Source organism: Eubalaena glacialis, chromosome 20 (genome assembly GCF_028564815.1).
Source record: "Eubalaena glacialis isolate mEubGla1 chromosome 20, mEubGla1.1.hap2.+ XY, whole genome shotgun sequence".
Lineage (NCBI taxonomy): Eukaryota > Metazoa > Chordata > Mammalia > Artiodactyla > Balaenidae > Eubalaena > Eubalaena glacialis.
Window position 1 is genome coordinate 18,152,721 of NC_083735.1, and position 19,206 is coordinate 18,171,926.

Genomic DNA, 19,206 nt, shown 5'->3' on the forward strand with positions numbered 1-19,206 from the left:
AAAAAATTCTAGTTTATAAAGGAACCAAACATAAATACTTAGCTGCTGCCTGACTTTGGCATAAGAGATAATTTGAAGGAAAAAAAATTTTAGTGTTACAAAAAGAGTACCTATATTCTGAATGTGAGTGTAAAAAACAATGCTTAATAAGTTAATTTACATTTAATATATTTCCTTAGAAATAACTTATTAGAACATGACTAGTTAATACTAAAATTCATCTGAGAGACTAAGTAGGCAAGAAACTTAAAGAATGTTTTCTCCAAAAATGTTAATGTAAAAGATTCATTTCTCAGATTTTGTAAATAATTATAACCTAACAGTTTAAAAACTGATATTGTGGTAAATAATAAAATTGATTAACATAGAAATTCTAGGAAGAGAATGGAAAGTTGTTAAGGATTCAAGAAATGGTAACTTCAGAGCAATGAATAATAAATGAATACATATTTCAATAAGTATTGGTAGGACATATAGCAGTGATATCGGTCAGGAAAGTGAACCTGTATCTACATATGTTGCAGTAAATTCTAGATGGTCAAAGAGTTAAAAGATGTTTGTTGCTCTTCTGTTTGTATAAAATCATATAAAACACTATATAAAAGGTAGGTATTTATCCATAAGTAGGTTTATTGAAATGAATAGTTAGCAGATAATGGGCTTGGATGAATTAAAGTAACATTTTGTTAAGATTATTGCATAAATGTTTATTTTTAATTATGTAATATATTACATCCCCACCCCATCTCCACTTTCCAGAATGGGTGGGAACAGAAGCCTAGGTTCTGACTTGGAGTCTGTCCTATAGAAGCTGTCTGTTGCCCGGGCTAGGCCCTTCACATCCTTGAACTTCACCTTCCTTATGGAGGGTTACTGGGAGGACCACAGAGAGGGAAAGTGAGAAAACACTATAAACAGTAAAACAGTATAATTATTATATGTTATATGACAAATATAATTCCTGGGAACATTTTATTTGTTTATTTGTTATTTATTTGTTTGTTTATTTATTTTTATTTTTTGGCCACGCTGTGTGGCATGTGGGATCTTAATGCCCTGATCAGAGATCGAACCCGCGCCCTCTGCAGTGGAAGCGCAGAGTCTTTTTTTTTTTAATAATTTATTTTATTTATTTATTTATTTATTTTTCGCTGTGTTGGATCTTTGTTGCTGTGTGCAGGCTTTCTCTAGTTGCGGCGAGCGGGGGCTACTCTTTGTTGCAGTACGCGGGCTTCTCATTGCGGTGGCTTCTCTTGTTACGGAGCACAGGCTCTAGGCACGCGGGCTTCAGTAGTTGCAGCTCATGGGCTCAGTAGTTGTGGCACATGGGCTCTAGAGCACAGGCTCAGTAGTTGTGGCGCACAGGCTTAGTTGCTCCATGGCATGTGGGATCTTCCCGGACCAGGGCTTGAACCCATGTCCCCTGCATTGGCAGGCGGATTCTTAACCACTGTGCCACCAGGGAAGCCCGAAGCGCAGAGTCTTGACCACTGGACTGCCAGGGAAGTCCTTGGGAACATTTTAAATTTTAGAAAATGACATAGAGGAATACTAATCTCAGATATTTGGATAAATTGTAAAATATTTAGATTATTTTTCATCAATATGTGACTCTATAAAGTTCTCCTTTCAGGACTTTAATGTTATGACTGTGAAATTGGTTACTGTCTCTGTCTGCTTTGGAAGTGGCAATTATTGCTAAGCAGTGAATAATGATTACTAACAAAGACTAATGCATACTTTCCCTTCTCTTTAAGTATTTTTAAAACACCATAAATATTTTAGTCATTTTAGAACTGAGAATTATCAAATATTAATACAAATATTGAGTTGTTTAACCATGGAAAGCTACCATAGAAAATGAGAGCCCTTTTCCTGTTTTTTTTTGTTTGTTTGTTTTTTTAACTTAAAGAATATATTGAGTGTATTTTGCCATTGCTTCTTGGAACATGAATACTGAGGTTTCATTCTCCTTCAAGAAATTGCTGTTTTCTTCCCTCTAAAAAATTAGAGAAAATAATTACTGTTTATAAAATTGTCTTAGGTTTGTTTGTCACCATAGAATGTGGATGCCATAGGGAATGACTTTGAGAATAAGGAAACATTTATTTTTTTAGTTTCTTGTCTTTTTTCCCCCTAGATTTAGATTTGTCTTGGTTATTCAGCCTGCTTATTTTAAGAAGCTAAGCAGCTTGTTTCCTGTTTTTCCAATTCTGTTTGACATTTAAAGTGACTGAGACATTTGGAATGGTTCCAAAATGGAACAGTTTTTTTCATGTAAAATAGAGTAGAGTAATTCCCAGGGCACCATGACAGAAAGTGAGAAATCACTTAGCATGGCATCTTAAATGGATTTGGAGTATTAGCGTGTGCTTTAAAATAAAATTTTTTTAAGCCGTATTACCGCTTGAAGGGGGAAAAGAAACAACAAAGCTTGTATTTGATAGAAAATGGCAGAGTGTAGTCAAGAGTATAATACTCTTACTGAATCACTTTGCTGTACACCTGAAACTGACACAACATTGTAAATCAACTCTAGTCTAATATAAAATAAAAATTTTTTAAAAAGAGTATAATACTCTTAGCAATGAATTTAAAGATCAGGGGTTAAATATGAGTAGATTTTCAATGTATATGTGGTGATTTATCAGGAATTCATTTAGAGTATAAATCTTTGTAAGGACCAGGCCATCAGCAGGGAGAGGACGGGAAGTTGGTACGAAATGTATAAGAAGGGGGAAAGGCATTTAAAGTCCAATCATTCGTGTGTTTTTTTTCAGCCTGTGTGATCAGAATGGACAGTCAGGGTTCTTGTCACAGACAGATTTCTGTACCAATTTACCTGGAAAATTAGAAACTATGAAATCAACGTTATTTTGCACGCAATTTTCATGTTTCTGGATTGGTAAATCTGTTTGTTTCATGCCCCTAATTCCCTGCCCCATATATAACTTATGTCAGAATTAAAGCCGTCGTCTGTGTTTCTGAGTTCCAGAAATCTTGATATTTGATTAATCCCTGTTCTCATCCATATGCTTTCCTTATGTAAACATAACTTAAGTGCATTTCTGTGGCTTCTCTAGTTGTTTGTGAAGCCAGATGGTGGTGGTTATAAAAAAGTCACATATTTTCCTACCTATATTCATTCCTTTTGCAGTTGAAAAGGGCAGACAGAAGAGTCCCAGAAGTTTATGTATCCAGACCCAGACATCTCCAGATGTGCTCTCCTCGGAAAAAACACTTGAGTTGGCTCAGTATAAAGCAAAATGTGAAAACCAAAGTGGATTTATCCTGCAGCTCAAGCAGCTTCTTTCCCGTGGTAATACCAAGTTTGAAGCATTAACAGTTGTGATTCAGCACCTACTGTCTGAGGTAAGGATGTGTACCCTCTAAACAGCCTTCTCACTAAGGTAGGGGCAGGCGGGGGGATGGGCAAAGCTCGTGCTCCTGTCTTGTGAATATCTTTAAGTTAATGATTGGTAAGATCACATATAATTCACCCAATTATGCTTTTGTCAACTCACTTGATACCTGAGTCACTCTCTAGAAATCTGGGATTGAAACGTTTCTTAGTACTTCTCTTTCTCCTCTGGGGTCTGTTAGACCAATGACAGTGAAAATGTAATTGCCTGTTAAACTTCTATATACCTCTAGACTATATTAGCATTGCCAATTAAAAAAAATTAATCAGTCGATCTAAGAAAGAAATGCAAAATTTTATTTGAGCCAAATTGAGGATTTTAACCTGGGAACAGCATCTCAGAAAGCTCGGAGAATTGCTCCACCCCTTAGAAGTCAAGGCACAGTTGTGTATAAGTTTTTTGAGACGGGGGCGACACATTATTAACAGTTTACACAATCCAGGTCTGCAAGTACGATGTGGTTGGTCATGTGACCCCTTACAAGCTCTAGAGGGAATGTTATCTTTAAGGAGTTGGCTTGGTGCTAGGAGAATGTTGTTCTTTATGGTTGAGTAGGTATTTCTCCTGATGGGGGAGGTCTGGTCAATGTATAATGCAGATACACAATGCACAGTAGACGGGAGAGAGGAGGCCAAAGGGCAGAGAAAATTTTTTTATGTTTAAATTTTTCTTGCCATAAAATATGAATTTTATTTCACAGCATTAATTTTTTTTTCACTTAATTTTTTATCTATGTGTAGTTTTCCATATCACACTGAACTTAATGCTTTGAAAAATGAGGTTGATTATATTTATGGGTCAAAGAACACTTTTGAGATAACTCCCAGTAGTGGTCTAGGGAGTCTTCAGAATTTCCATCCATTCCTAAAATAGTTTGTGGTACAACAAACATGAAACAGATTTTCTTTGCTTACTTACTCTTCCCTGATATTCTACAAGGACGTTAATTCAGGAATTAGTTAAAATTCATTGAGAAAACCAAGTTTCTATGAACGTATGCTACTGGCATAGCAACAAAAAGTATAATTATTTAAGGGGAAATACTGGGTTGAGAATGTAGCTTGAGCTCTCTAGATATTTTTAAATCACTGTTTTAAAGATGAGGATTCCTGACATCTCAAGAAGAATACTGGTCAATCTGCTTGTTCTGTAGTTCAGTTCAATCCAACAAACCTATACTCATTTCTTACAGAGGCTACTCTGATGTGGTTGCCCGTCTGGGGCAAAGGGAGATGCAGGTGACTGAGACTTGGTCTGTGCCTTTGACGAGCTGCTAAGCTAGTAGACAGTTTAAATCAGTATTTGGTGAACATTTTACAGCTTTGTTCGAATGAACTTTTTTGAGGGGGAGATGCAGACATTTACCTAGTTTTTAAATTACAGTAGCATACAGTATTTTTGTTTTTCTTTATTATATAAGAAAGGAATTTTGAGAGTTGGTTTATGTAACCAAGTAAGCTAAATTGGAAATTACATAACGTCAAATGTAGGGAACAATTAGTTTGTCTATTTAGTGATAAACCAATTATTTATTTTACTATATCTAGCCTAACAACCCCATGTTCAACTCTTTTCTCTCCTTTATCTCCCATATGAAAGCAATCAAGTCTGGTGAGTTCTCATCCCACAGTGTTTCTCCCCTTCCTTCATCTCCTCTTTTCCGTCTCTACTGATGCCAATCTTGTTCAAGCCCTGGATAACTGTCTCCTGGATTATGTTAATAACTTATTAACCAGTCTTGAGGCTTGCACTCTCTCCTCTGTAATCCATCCCAATCACTGCATCCCAAAGCATTCCACTCTACTGATTACCTTCAGTGGTTCTCCATTGTCTACAGCCAATTTGCCCAGTATGGTAGCCACTAGCCTTATGAAGCTATTGAGCATTTGAAGTGTAGCTAGGCTGAACTGAGATATGCGGTAAGTGTAGAATACACACAGATTTCGAAGACGGTATGAAAAAAGGATGTGAAATATCTCATTAATAACTTTTCTGTTGACTGTATGTTGAAATGATAATTTGGACATACTGGGTTAAATAAAATATGTTGTCAAATTAATTTAATCTTTAAAAAATGTGGCTACTTGGAAATTAAAATTACATACATGGCTCACATTATATTTCTCTTGGATGACTCTGGTGTGTAACTTGGAATACAAGACTCTCTGTAATCTGGCACCAACTGCCCCTTTTAACCTTCCCCTCACTGCCGGTATGCTCCAGCTGTATAATCAGGAAGGTAAAGGAGAAGCAAGAGGTGTTTAACATTTGTTGAATATTTACTAAGTACCAGATGTTCTTACTTAATAAAATCCTCTCCAAAACGCAAGTTGGAATTCACAAATAAGAAAATTGAGGCATAGAGCTGTTAAGTACTTGACTATCATCAGATAGCTGATAAGAGGAGGACCAGGATTTGAACCCAGGTCTAGGACACTATGAACTCAGAATCCCCTGTAAACTTCCTGTACTTTTTCATCTTTTGCTCAAATACCATTATTGGGCTACCACCCTTCTCCCTAATACCTACGTGTTCAGATCTTTCTTATATTAACATCACACTACTACCTGGATTTAATTTACTTGGATTCATTATACAAACCGCCAAAGTTAAAAATGCAAATTAAATAGATGAGGCCATCCTGCCTTCCATGCCTGTCAGCGAGCAAAGGCCCAGGAGTGGATGTGAGGTGGACAATAGGAGTCTTGCTTCAGCTGTATTCTCAGTCTCTCGGTACCCCGTGTGGCATGACCCTTCCATACTCCGTGTGGTCCTAGTGTTTAAAGATACTTTCCTTCCGTACGACTTGGCCCCTAAACACAAACCAAACATTTTATCAAGTGATCAATTGGAGAAAGATTAGGTCCAACACTAGAGAAAATATTTCACTGGGTCGGGCACACTGAGAGATGCTTCAGTCCACTGCAGGGCAGACTCTTAATGAGTTTCATGGATTCTTGTATCGCATGTGAATTTCATCTTACACCCAGTTTAGATCCTCATGCCCATGTAATTGTGACTCCGTTGAATTTCTTAAAATTCAGCTCAAAAACGCCCTCTTTTATGAAGACTTCCCTGGTCCTTCCAGCTCTATGTTTTATCTACTCTCTGGATTCTAGGAGCACTTATATTTCTCTGTCACTCTCTACCTAGTAGGTAACCATTTCGAAGTTGTTTTTACTTTTTAAGACAGCTCACTGAGAGCTGGATCTGTTTCTGGTGCTTTCTTAGGAAACCACCCCAGCTGCTATGGCAGTGCCTTGTACATAATAGACACGCAGTGTGTATCTGAATGAACAAATGGATCAATAAAGAGGACGGAATCCCAGATGTAAGATGAACATATAAAGTCTTTATGTAAATGTTCTTTGCTCTTTTCTAGCTCTTTATAATCAATCAGCAAATATTTACTGATTGTCTGATGTGTACAGGGCATGGTTAAAAAACAGTTGGAAAAGAAAGATATAACCAAGGGAAAAGTTAAGCAATTTTTTCAAAATTTTTACTTAACCCTTTGGTTCTCTCATACCCATTATAGAAGTGATTGATATATAGATATGTAGATAGGTAGATATAGATTGTAGATCTATACTGATCTATATATACATATATATCTCGTTATTGCTAATTTTTCCTAAACCGTTTCAGAGCATTAAATTATAGGTAAAAATCGTTGATTATAGGGAATCCTGGAACTGTCACTTATCCTTTTGTTGCAAGTCTATTTAATAACTACAACTTTACCACTTTAGTGGTAGACATCATTCATTACAGAGCAGAAGTTCTAATGCATGTCTCATGAATCTGGAAACCAATACCACACTTTCTCTTTCTCAGAGGACGCGCTGTTGTTACTTTTAGTTCTGATTGTTGGTTTATTCTTGCATAGCTGTACAGTGTTCTGTGCAGGCAGCCCGAGTGCCAGATGGTGTTGATGGTAGTGATCCCAGTTTCTTCGTGAGAGTTTCTGGGTACCCCACCCCAGCCTCTGACCACTTATTCAGTGTGCCTCCAATTCTGTTTCTGATAGTGGAATCTAACCTAAAGTAGCATCTAAACAAAGATGAATTTTGAATGACACTAGCAGTCTATAAATAAAAATGTCTCAGACCAAAAAAAAAGTGGGCATGATTCATCGTGTGGTAGTGGGGATGGAGGAGGTCAGAGAGAGCATACATCTGAGCCATCCGACGTGGCTCTTTCCTGCAAAATCCCCTGTGCTTTTGACACTCTCCCAAGCTAGCAAATTGAGGCTCACCGATGGGATGACAGCCAGAGACTAAGTGCCTGTGTCCCAGGGACTCCTAATTAAATTATGGTGAGTCCATTTTTTTCTTGGAGCACTTCATATATTTAATGTATGAGTATAAAAGCATTTTTCCCAACCAGATTCCCACCTCCCTCTTTTTTTTTTTTTTTTTCCTTCGCATTGTGTGGAACTCTGCATGTTACAATACAAAGAAAATTAAATAAACTTGTTATCTGGACCATAAAGAGTTTATCATCTAAGACAGAAACACTGATATAGGAGCAGCTAAATAAAAAGAAACAGGCAGTCAGTATCTAAGTGACAAAATGCATTTTGTCATCTACAGAGAAAGGGTAAATGTCTTAAAGGGCAAGCTACCAGGAGAGTCAGGTAGAAAGTAACACTGAGTATGTGCCTATTATGATATGGGCGCTGTGGTCGGCATTTCACATAGGATCATATTTAAAGCCCTTGGTTTTTCCATTATCCTGTACTGCTTCCCCTCAGATGAGGTCATCTGCCTTGAGTTATTGGGCCTGGATGTCTTAGTCCTACCTAGGTCCCAAGCTTCTTGAAGCAGGAACCATGTCTTAAATTTTTTCCATATTTTCCCCAGCATCTGGAATGGTACTTGGTAAGCTGGTACTGAGTAATAACTTGCCAACCAATTCAGAAGGATAAATGTCCTCTCTAGGTGTGTGGGGGAAGGGAGTAGTATCTATGATTGACAGTTAGTATTCCCTGAAGGCTTACAGAATGGGTCAGGTACAGAAGACCAAGCATTCCAGCTTGTGGAGGTGGGACATGCATGGCAAGCATGACTTGGACAGAAGAGGAGTAGGGTATCTAAACAGGAGCTGGGTGATTGAGGTTCATGGAAGTTTATTTTCTATGCACTCAATGGAAGACTCTGGTTGAGCAAGGGCATTTATTTGTACCCAGAATATGGGATAAAAATCTACCAATCCTCTGCAAGATAGTGTGGAGGGAGGCTTTCCATAGGTCAGGAATGGGGTTGGCGAGGATGAGGGCATTTGTTTGTACCCAGAATATGGGATAAAAATCTACCAATCCTCTGCAAAATAGTGTGGAGGGAGGCTTTCCATAGGTCAGGAATGGGGTTGGCGAGGATGAGGGCATTTGTTTGTACCCAGAATATGGGATAAAAATCTACCAATCCTCTGCAAAATAGTGTGGAGGGAGGCTTTCCATAGGTCAGGAATGGGGTTGGCGAGGATGAGGACTAGGGTGGAGGCATCACTAATAGAAAAAGTGCAGTGGATTCAAGACACGTTAGGAGGGAAGAACTGATCGACTGTGGCACAACCCATTAGACAAGGAAGAGTCCAAAACGATCCCATGGTTTTCCTGTCGCTGCCACTAGGATTGACAGAGGTTGGAAGACATCGATGGCTTCTGGGCACTGAGGAGGGCTGAGTGCAGTGGAGCTGGGGGCAGTGTTCCCATGCATACAGTCGGCCCTTGGTACCCTGTGGGGACTGATTCCAGGACGCCCCCTGCCCCAACAGCAGGTACCAGAATCCATGGATGCTCAAGGCCCTCATATAAAGTGACGGAGTACAGGTGGTCCTCCACGCCCACAGGTTCCACATCAGGGATTCAACCAACCTTGGATTTCAACTGTACTGAAATTGCTTGTCCGCAAAGTCCCTTTAATAAGCAAAAAGACAGCCTTGTAGATACTTGTGATAGGATGTAAAAGTTCACAGAATCACTCCTGGAAACTTTACACCAACTTAATTTTTCAATTTTCCATATTTAAGGATTTCTGTAAATTTGAAAAGTGATTTAACTCCTTGCCAGCTTTTCCTTCTATTAAGGATTTAGCTCTTAGAAAAGTGAATTTTAAGCAAGGTCACCGAACGTGTTACAGGACTGCTTGCGTGTATCTAGCAAAACAGTCTTCTGGGTCTCTTGTCACTCGAGTGACAAAACTTGCTGATACTTAACTTGAACTAGATCACAAAGGCTTAAATTTGAGATTAAGAGAAGTATAGCGTATATATATTTTTATTCGCTTTTTTTTCCGGGTTGGTTTTCCTCAAACTTTAATTTCTACATTAGAAAACTCATTGCTTATTCACTTAAAAAAACTGGACTTACTGATTTGTGATTTCAGAACAACCTAATACTGTGTTTTAAAAATCAAGCATTTAGAATATCATTAGGGCCAAAATGTACTCATCGAGGAAGTGTTCCTTAAATTCCAGTCACTGTTAAATGTCCAGGACAGTGCTCGTGTATCGTTAACTTCCCCAGCTCTTTCGTGAGAGACTATTACAAAGTAGAAGGTAAAAACCATAACATATATCTGATCTCCAACTCTCAATTCAGCAGGTCACACTTCTTAAAATGCCAGGGAACCGTGTTGTAAGCATTCAAATGAATTTTTCCGGAAAACATCATTCATTTTATAATGTCATGTTAAATTCTACGTCACAACACACACTTTTCACCGTTCCTCACCTCGTTCATAACTCACTTAGCACACAGGTTTGGGAGAATAAATTTCCTTTTTCTATTAGCAAGTATGCTCATCTAATGACCCCTAATTAGAGAAGGGAATAAAAAGGTTCACAAGTCTAAAAATAACTCCATTATCCACGCGGAGGCGGCCGGTTTTTCTTTCCCCTGTACCAGCTGATATTTGAAAGTAAGTGGCAATCGATCAGTCTAAGCGCTGGCTCTCGTTTTTCATAAATGAAGGGCTGTGGCTTTAAGCAGTCGCAGGCAGCCTGTGCCAAAGGCAGAAGCTGCAGCCTCAGCTCCTGTGAGGAGGGAGGCGTCCCAGGCACACGCTAACCTGCGGGATGCGAAGTAAGGCCAACCGAGGACCAATGGCGCTCCTCCTGGTGGAGCTTTGAATGTAGACCGACGGGGCTGGTGGCTGGCGTGGCCGCCTGCGCGGGGGCGGGAGGGGGACTTGGAGACAGAAGCTGGAAAATGGGCTGCTCCGGCAGCAAAGTGTGCCTCTATTCTCCATGTGCAGCAACGAGGGTAATTAGTATTTGTTTATAGTGCTTTTCTGGAAGAACGCCCGGGGCGAAGGCAGAAGTGGTCTGGCGCGAGGGGGAAACGCTCTGAATGACAAGCAACTCTCGCCTGCAAAGGCCGGTCTCATGATCTCGCGTCCGCAACGCTGCGACCCAGCTGCGGTGGGAGCTCTGTCCGGGGCGATCCCAGGGCGGGCATTTCCAGAGAGCTTTGAATTCTGCCTTTTCCTTCCTTACACGCTGGTGGGAGGGAAACTGCCTCGTAAGAAACTGTATCTAATTGCTGTGTTTGTACAAGCATGTGTGTCTGTGTGCTTGCGGATGAGTTGCGGGTAACTTGGAAATGGTTCTTGGCAGGATTGATAATTGCTTTTTTGATGCTGAAACAGCTGCCTGATTGTCTTTGATTCATTTCTCTAACATCTCCTTAGAATGATAGCTGATCCAACATATTATCATCCTTAGAAAATAACGTGTAGCTGAGTAAAATTAATTTCATTTTGTTTTTAAAGGATTATTTTTTTCACCGTGGCTTTGTAAGAGACTTTTGCGTCTTCCTTTTAGAAGTAAAGGATTAGCCTCCTAAGGAAACTTTTCTATTTGCAAATATAGGACAAAGTTCATATACGTGCGTGTGTTTAGAACATTAAACGTTTATCTTAGACTGATTAGGCCTTTATTGCCCTTGGAGGAGGAGAATGCATTACGTCTTAAGTATGCCTTAGCTGAAAGGTTCGGGGATCAGTCGTGAAGCATGGCTCAAAGTAAATATTTTTAAACGGGCCATTCAGTGCCTCAAATGAATGTTTCACGAGGACCTGAGAAAATACAGATTTTTGAAATGTGAATTTCCTTAACAACTAAGGGACATCTGTGTTTTTTAACAACACAAACTGTTAGCCTAAATGATTCATATCTTGGCTTCTCGATTCTGAGTCTCATTTTCCTGGTGATAACAAATGTGTGCTTTACTGAAAGGGACCCTCTTGAAAACATTAGTAACTTGATGTGTGTTTTCCACAGCGGGAGGAAGCACTGAAACAACACAAAACCCTATCTCAAGAACTTGTTAACCTCCGGGGAGAGCTAGGTAAGAGCTTTTTTTTTTTATTTCCCCCTTCTTCCAAGTTTTTCGGGTGGTGGAGGGGAAAATTGTCAAAGTTGGTTTTCCTCTCTGCGTGGTGTCTGGAGCTGCATGCTGGCAGTGTTAGCCACTCACTCCAGTATCTGTGCAAACACTGACTATCGACGACGTTTCTGTTGAATCTTGGCAGTTTGACCTCAAGTTCACAGAATTCTGGGCACTGATCTGACTAAGCCTAGCAGAGTTTCTGATGACCAAAACATTTCTTTTCCCGAAGAGAAGGACGGAATGGTTTTTGTAATTGTGTGGATTCCTGTTAGATAATCCCGTCAGGTTTTTTTCTTTCCGGAACCATCTTTCATATGAAAGAGTGGTGAGAAAATTCCCTCTCCAATAGCAGTGATTATATTACACTTCCTTGGGGGGGGTCTGTGAGTAGTGGGTATAGCATTAGAAGACACACTCTGTGCTAATCTTCCAGCTGGTCTGGCAGTGAGTAAGGACCCAGCTCCACAGGAAGCCAGGTGTCTCTCCTGTCTGTGGCACTCACCCCCCAGGGCTGCTGTTTCCAGGCCGAACTCTCTTCTAGTTCTTGTCTTTCCTGGAAGAGCCCTGGGTTCATGCAGCAGAGACAGTGCTGCCTTTCCTACCTCAGCCTGGCGTGTTGGAGTGAGCTGACTGCCTTGGGAGCCCCATGCGCTGTAGGCACCACGGCCCTAGACAGTCAGCTTCCTGCTGTAGCTTCAGCCAGGTCTGGAGCAGTTCATTGAAAGGCTGCCTTCCTTGCCCTTTGCGGTTTTCTGTGTGTACTGAAAGCGTGTGTAGGTACGTGTATAAATAATGCAAAGGCAACAGCCAGAGTTGAAAATTATGTTCGTCTAGTTCCAGGAGAAACTGCTCGTGTTTCTTTGGACAACACCAGAGTTTAAATACTGTCAATATAATTTGCTGGACTTGAACCCTCTTAAGTCCCCCTCCCCTACCATGCCAGGGCAAAGATCAAGTAGCCATGAATGTGGGGTGAAGACTTCCTTCTATATTCCTCTTCTCTTTTCACTCCCCGATGCAGGGCAATGCCAAACTCCTGACTCGCCCTAATACCTCGCCCTGGGCATCATTTTCTCCTGATCTTAGGAAGGACTCTTTTGGGAAGAGTAATTGTAAGACAGATGGAACTTCAGGACCCCAAAGACTTGAGAGTTCTAGGAAAACAGTTCAAGGAAACCACAGATAAGAAACAGCCTGGCTCCCAGGGACGTTTAAGGCTCTCTGCCAGGTTACTGAACGTGACTGGTGTCCTTTTGGTTACCCGGATGACCAACTTAACTCGCTTTTGTCTGCGCCTTAAGCAATGTAATGGATATAGGGTTAGCAAATCAGGAGAGAGGTCTCCTTTGTGTGTTTCAGGGTTCGCTCTAACCCGGTAGAGGTGGAGAGGAGCCTCCCTGGGGGTTCACGTTTCAGCCTCCCCCCCACGACGAGGCAGACACGCCAAGGGAACACTTTTCTCATTCAGTCAGTTTGAATGGGGGAGTCCTCTTTCCACCTTTCCGTGGATAGCGCGATTCAGTGATCTCAATGGGACCCAGGGACTCAGCACCTCCCGTCAGTTACTTAGCCCGACAGGAAATAGCTGTAGCCGTTTGCACCCACTCTCACCTTCCCATCTGTGATAAGGAGCCGGTGCCCCGGTGTGGCTTTACTGCTGCTCTCGGAGTGTCAGGATGCAGTGGTTGGCCCGTCCGTATCATCCGGTCACCCAAGGCTACACTGTCAGGAAGTGTGGCATTACTGCTGGTGAATCAGATCGAATTGTTCACGTAACAGCGTAGAGCATTTGGGGGAAGGTTTTTGGTTCCATGAGGGGAAGGGAGAGAAGCCTTCTTCTGATGGAACAGTCCAGGAAGAATGTTCTCAAAGCTGCCGGTTTGATTGATTGTGCATGAGCTGCAATAGAAATAAGTTCACACCGCAAAGTTTACAGCTCAGTTTTAAAATGTGAGGCAGTGGTACAAAGCGGTTAGACCGTGTGGTCATACTGTCCAGGTTCAGATCTTAGGTAGCTGGGTGACCTCGGGCAGGGGTGACAGAGCACACGCCTTCTGTCCCAACTTCATTCTTTGTAAAATGGCGGCAGTGTCTGCCTCAAGGGTGGCCACGAGGATTACATGAGGTAACTTGTTGCAAAGCGTCTACCACCAAGTATTAACTGCTATTAAATAGTAGTTGTTAAGATGCATGCAGTCGACAGCTGTGTAGTAACTGCATTTGCTATTTTGCGAGGGCAGAGACTCTGCTGCAGAAAGGAATAGTAATTCGACTAAATATTATTAGAAATGCCTTAGGACAGGTTATTTTTGCTCTTCACGTACAAATGGAAAGGTGAGACGTGATGAATCCCTTCCTGATATGTTAGAAGCGCTTGGGGTGCGGAGTCCACCGTCTGGGTTTTTGTCCTTCCACTCCTGGTTAGAAGTTACCTGACTTCTTTGAGCACAGTTTCCTCACCGGTGATAGGAAGTTAATATGCATTTTGCTGGATTGTTTTGGAGTTTGAATGAGATGGTAGTACCTGTGAAGTGACTGGCATAGTGATTGGTCCATCACAGGCAACTCAAGAAAAGAGAGCCGCCACCATCAATGCCATCAAAGTACCCACCTTTCCCCTCTGACATAATGGGGCATCGTTGGTGTCGCTTTCCCATTGAGTAGTTTTTCTTTACCTCCTCTATGAAAATTGAGGCAAGGTTCCCAAACTGCTAAGAACTGCAAAGAATAAAGGACAACTCATAAGCTCAGGGGCACTGAAACCCAAGTAAAGTCTGCACTTTTGATCGTCAGACCTCACTGCCTCCGATGATCTCCTCCCCTGACTGACTTGCCCACTGTGGTCTCACTTGTTTCCTGACAGGTGCCCTCTGCTCCCAGGTTAACCCAGCTTATTACCTCCAGCACAGCCTGTGTGTATCTGCATCTGAGCCACGCCTGCTTTGTGGAACAACGTACCATTTGCTTCTGCACAAAACTCTTTAAAAACCCCCTCTCAGTCTCCTCAGAACCAAAGCATGAGGTTCCCTTTGCTCCAGAGAGCCCTTGATATTTTGCATTTGTGTATATACTATATCTTGTGTTTTCCTATTGTCTTCACACAGTAAACTCTTTTTTTTGGGGGGGGGGGTTCTTTGTTGCTGTGCACGGGCTTTCGCTAATTGTGGCAAGCGGGGGCTACTCTTCGTTGCGGTGCACGGGCTTCTCATCGTAGTGGCTTCTCTCGTTGCAGAGCACGGGCTCTAGGCACACAGGCTTCAGTAGCTGTGGCACGCAGGCTCAGTAGTTGTGGCTCGCGGGCTCTAGAGCATAGGCTCAGTAGTTGTGGCGCACGGGCTTAGTTGCTCCGCGGCATGTGGGATCTTCCCGGACCAGGACTCGAACCCATGTCCCCTGCATTGGCAGGCAGATTCTTAACCACTGCACCACCAGAGAAGTCCCCAGACAGTAAACTCTTTAATTGCAGAGATCCATTCCTGCTTCCTCTGAAAAAAAATATATATGCTTTCCGTTTTCACAGGTAATTGATAAATATTTATGGGCATTTTAGGTTTTAAAGTTTCTTTTCTTTTTTTTTGGCTGTGCCACGTGGCTTGTGGGATCTTAGTTCCCCCACCAGGAATCGAACCTGGGCCCCTGGCAGTGAAAGCATGGGGTCCTAACCACTGGACCGCCAGGGAATTCCCTAAAGTTTCTTTTTATTGAAGAACAATGTGTGAAAATTAACGAAAATTGTGGAGTGAGGGGTAAATAGCCCATAGCTCCATATTTTGGCATATTCCTTTGTTTATATGAATATATACCACTTTGCACTCTTTTTTTATTATTATTATTATTATTATTAAGGTATAATTTACATGCAGCGGGATGCTTATTGTTCCATCAGTTTGACAAACACACACACTCATGTAACCTACACCTTTAGGTTACGTTTCCAGTAGACCCTCTTCCCCTAGAAGCAAACACTGACCTTATTTTTATCACTCGAGGTTAGTTTTGTCCATTCTACAATAGAGTTTCATGTAAATGGAAACACACAATAAATTCTCTTTGTGTCTGGCTTCTTTCACACATAATGTTTTTGAGATCCTTCATTTTATTGTAGATACTCTGATTTTTAAACTTATGTCAAGCACTTTCCCATTTTGCCTCATGGTCTTCATACACTCGTGTTTAATGATCATGGTAATGCCTTTTGAGTGGATGTAGCATAATTTCACTTACCCCTTAAATAATGTCATCATAAGGCTTTCATCGTCGGCTGTTTTCCTTACCCATTCCCATGGTTTCAACTACAACCTATAGGGTGACGACTCACAGATTTATTTTTCTAGTCCCCTCCTTCCCAAGCTGTAAATACTTTTTTCCCAGTGAAGAGCTGCCTCTGGATGAGCCAGTCCAGTGTAATCAGACCTTCCTGACTCCCCAGCCCCTTGCTTCTGGAATACTCTGCAGTGTCTCCTCATTCAGACCTATTCCTCAAAGTCTGTTCATCACCTTCTGCACTGGATTATTATTCACTTACCACCCAGGCTGCCAACTAAGGTCATAACCCTCTTCTTCCATCCTCCACATGATACCAGTCTGTGTTCTAAATGTCTCCCAGATCCATCTCTCTTCAGCATTCTGGCTGCTACTGTCCTAATTTAAGTCCTGTAATTTTTCACCTGCAGTATATCCTAGTGGCCACCCAACAGGTCACCTTGCCTCCAGGCCTGCTTCTCTCTTCTCCAAGTGCTACCAGGACTATACATGTAATAAATCTCATGTGTGTCCTCTACTGGACATCTTTAACAAACATAAGTGACTCCATTTTGGCTTTGGGAAGGAGTCCAAGCATACTAAAGTCACCGTGTATGATGTGTCTGTAACCTTCCGGTGTAGCTTCATGGTGTCTGACCCTCGTTCCCCTCTCTGCACACCTCCTTTTCCCTCCCAAGGTCCCAGGCAAAGGCTCATTCATGCCTCGTTTGTGCCTCCTCTCTGTTTGAAAGGCTGTCTCCTCTTCCCACTATCTTTCTATTTTTGCCTCTCAAACTCCTTCTTCTTCTCATTACTTATTTTTAAAGTCTTAGCTAAAATACCTTGTCTTCAATTCAGTTTCACCCAAATCCTTCAGACAAGTGAACTGCACCTTCTACTATACCCTTCAAGTACCTTGCTCTTATAGGTATTTGTTTATAGACCTCTTTTCACAGTGCAGAGCTGTGAGCACTTCAAGGGCAAGGCCAGTATGTCCTTCATCTTTGTAGCTCTACCAGCTAGTACCTTGGGCCTGGCAGTTAGTACTTCTGATGCTTAGTACTTCAGAGAATGAATGAATGATTTTACTGCTGAGGATGGTAGCTAGGGAAAGTTGGTTTTACCCTTATAATATGCTTCTACTTGATGGTTTCTGTACACAGATATTTTCCTATAAACTGTTAAAAATAAGTAATAAAGTAAGATGAGCTATAATTCTCTTGAAGACATTTTACATTGTGCCTGACAATCCCAGTTAATTAGGTCATTTTGAAAATGTCAGCCCTCAGAATAAATGACAGTTCAATGTAATGTTCTACATAATCCACAGCAAACATTTGACCTCTTAGATATGGAATAAATGTGTCATTCTGATTCTTTCTTAGGGTCATGTTGGTGTAATGGAGAGCCATAACTATGATCTTTTAGGGTTCCTACTGTATTTTTTTATTAATCTTAATCATTGGAATCATTTTTTCATCTAAATTAATGAAGAAAAAGGTAGTTTGTATTTCACAATTATTTTCTAGCCATCAGAATTAATAGCTAACTCACATCTTTTTATACATTTGTCCTGATTGTTCCTATGTCATGATAAAAATGAGATTTTAACCCTTTATTCACTAAAAATTCCTGGAATTCCCATAATAATGATTCAAAAGACTAGTCGATTTTGCCTTCTGTATGTAAAAATGATGGGTATGGCAGCAACATTTATTGCGTGCCTACTCTTTCCTAACATCAGTGTTCATCTCTAAGTCTACTGGTTTGCATTGTATAGGAAGGGAGGGAGGGAGGGAGGGAAGAATTGAGGCTTAAAAGTTATGTAACTTTCTTAAGGTCAATAGGCTAGAAAAGCAAAGCACCTGGATAAAAACCTAGGATGGCCAGACCACCAAACTCCTGTTAATTACAAAAAAAGAAACCATGGTGAAACTGTTGGAAAGATGGGGGAATCATTTGATATAAACACTAGTTTGCATTGATAACTACTTTTGGGATCTTTTTATTCAAGTCAAGAGTTCAAGAAGTATTATTAGATTAAAATATCTTGTTATTATGTACTAGGAAAAAGTGACTTGGCTCTGCCTAAAGCAGTACACATTGTCTAATCAACACTTGACTGTGTCTGTGAACTAACCTCCCTTCACACCTTTATGGAATGTGTTAATTCTTTCACTAGTTTTGTGTACAGTTATGGTTTAACAAGGTTGTATATTTAGAGTAATTTTAAAACTCTTTACAGTTAAGCCACTTTTGAGTTGCAGAATTCCAGAAGTGATTTTTGAAGTGGGCTTTAATGAAAAATCTATTAATATGTAATGAAAACCAACCGTATGGCAAAACAATTCTTTATCTCACTGAGTTGATTGAAGATGGAGTTGATTCCGTCTTAAACTTGGCTTGTTCTTTTTCTATCCTTGCCTGTGTGTCCTAAATTTAGACTTTGGCTGGCTGTCTCTATAAGTGAAAGGTTGGGTTCTTTCACCTGTACAGATGCACAATATTACCAAGCGTGTCTGTTCTGAAAGCCTGTTGAGTCTTCTTCCTTGTTCTGGTCTTTTTCCTCACTTGTCCTTGTCCAGTTTTGATATGTTCGGTTTTTCCTGATTTAATGTAATTTGTCTAGAACGGTGGTTCTCAGACTTCACTGTGTAATAAAATAGGCCAGATTAAAACTGCAGATTCCCGGTTCTGACTCGGGTGGCTTGGGATGGAGGAGTCCACTCGTAATGATCATCCAGGTGACTCTGATGCAGGTGCTCCCTGGGCCACACTTTGGCAGCACACTAGCTGTCCAGAAGGTTGTTCATTTAATGTAAAAAATACATGTAAGACTTAAGTGAGCAGAGTAAGAGAATAATACCAAATAGCTCTAACTGAACTGAGTCCATTCTTGTACATAGGCTTCCAAATCATAGGCATACCAGTAACTTTGGGTTTTTTTTGTTGTTTGTTTTGTTTTTTATAAATCCCAGGTGGGGGTTTTTAAATTAATTAATTAATTTGGTTGCATCAGGTCTTAGTTGCAGCTCTAGGGCTCCTTAGTTGTGGCTCACCGACTCCTTAGTTGCAGCTTGCCGGCTCCTTAGTTGTGGCATGCAAACTCTTGTGGCATGCGTGTGGGATCTAGTTCCTGGACGGAT

General features: G+C 40.9%; 1 protein-coding gene across 1 annotated transcript in view; it reads left to right on the forward strand.

The window, feature by feature from the left end:
- The window catches only part of MTUS1 (microtubule associated scaffold protein 1), a 160,568-nt gene that overhangs the window by 121,271 nt on the left and 20,091 nt on the right, over nucleotides 1–19,206 (forward strand). Inside the window, 2 exon segments of the mRNA XM_061177204.1 lie at nucleotides 3,158–3,372; nucleotides 11,710–11,776. Of these exon segments, the coding sequence (XP_061033187.1) occupies nucleotides 3,158–3,372; nucleotides 11,710–11,776 (282 nt within the window).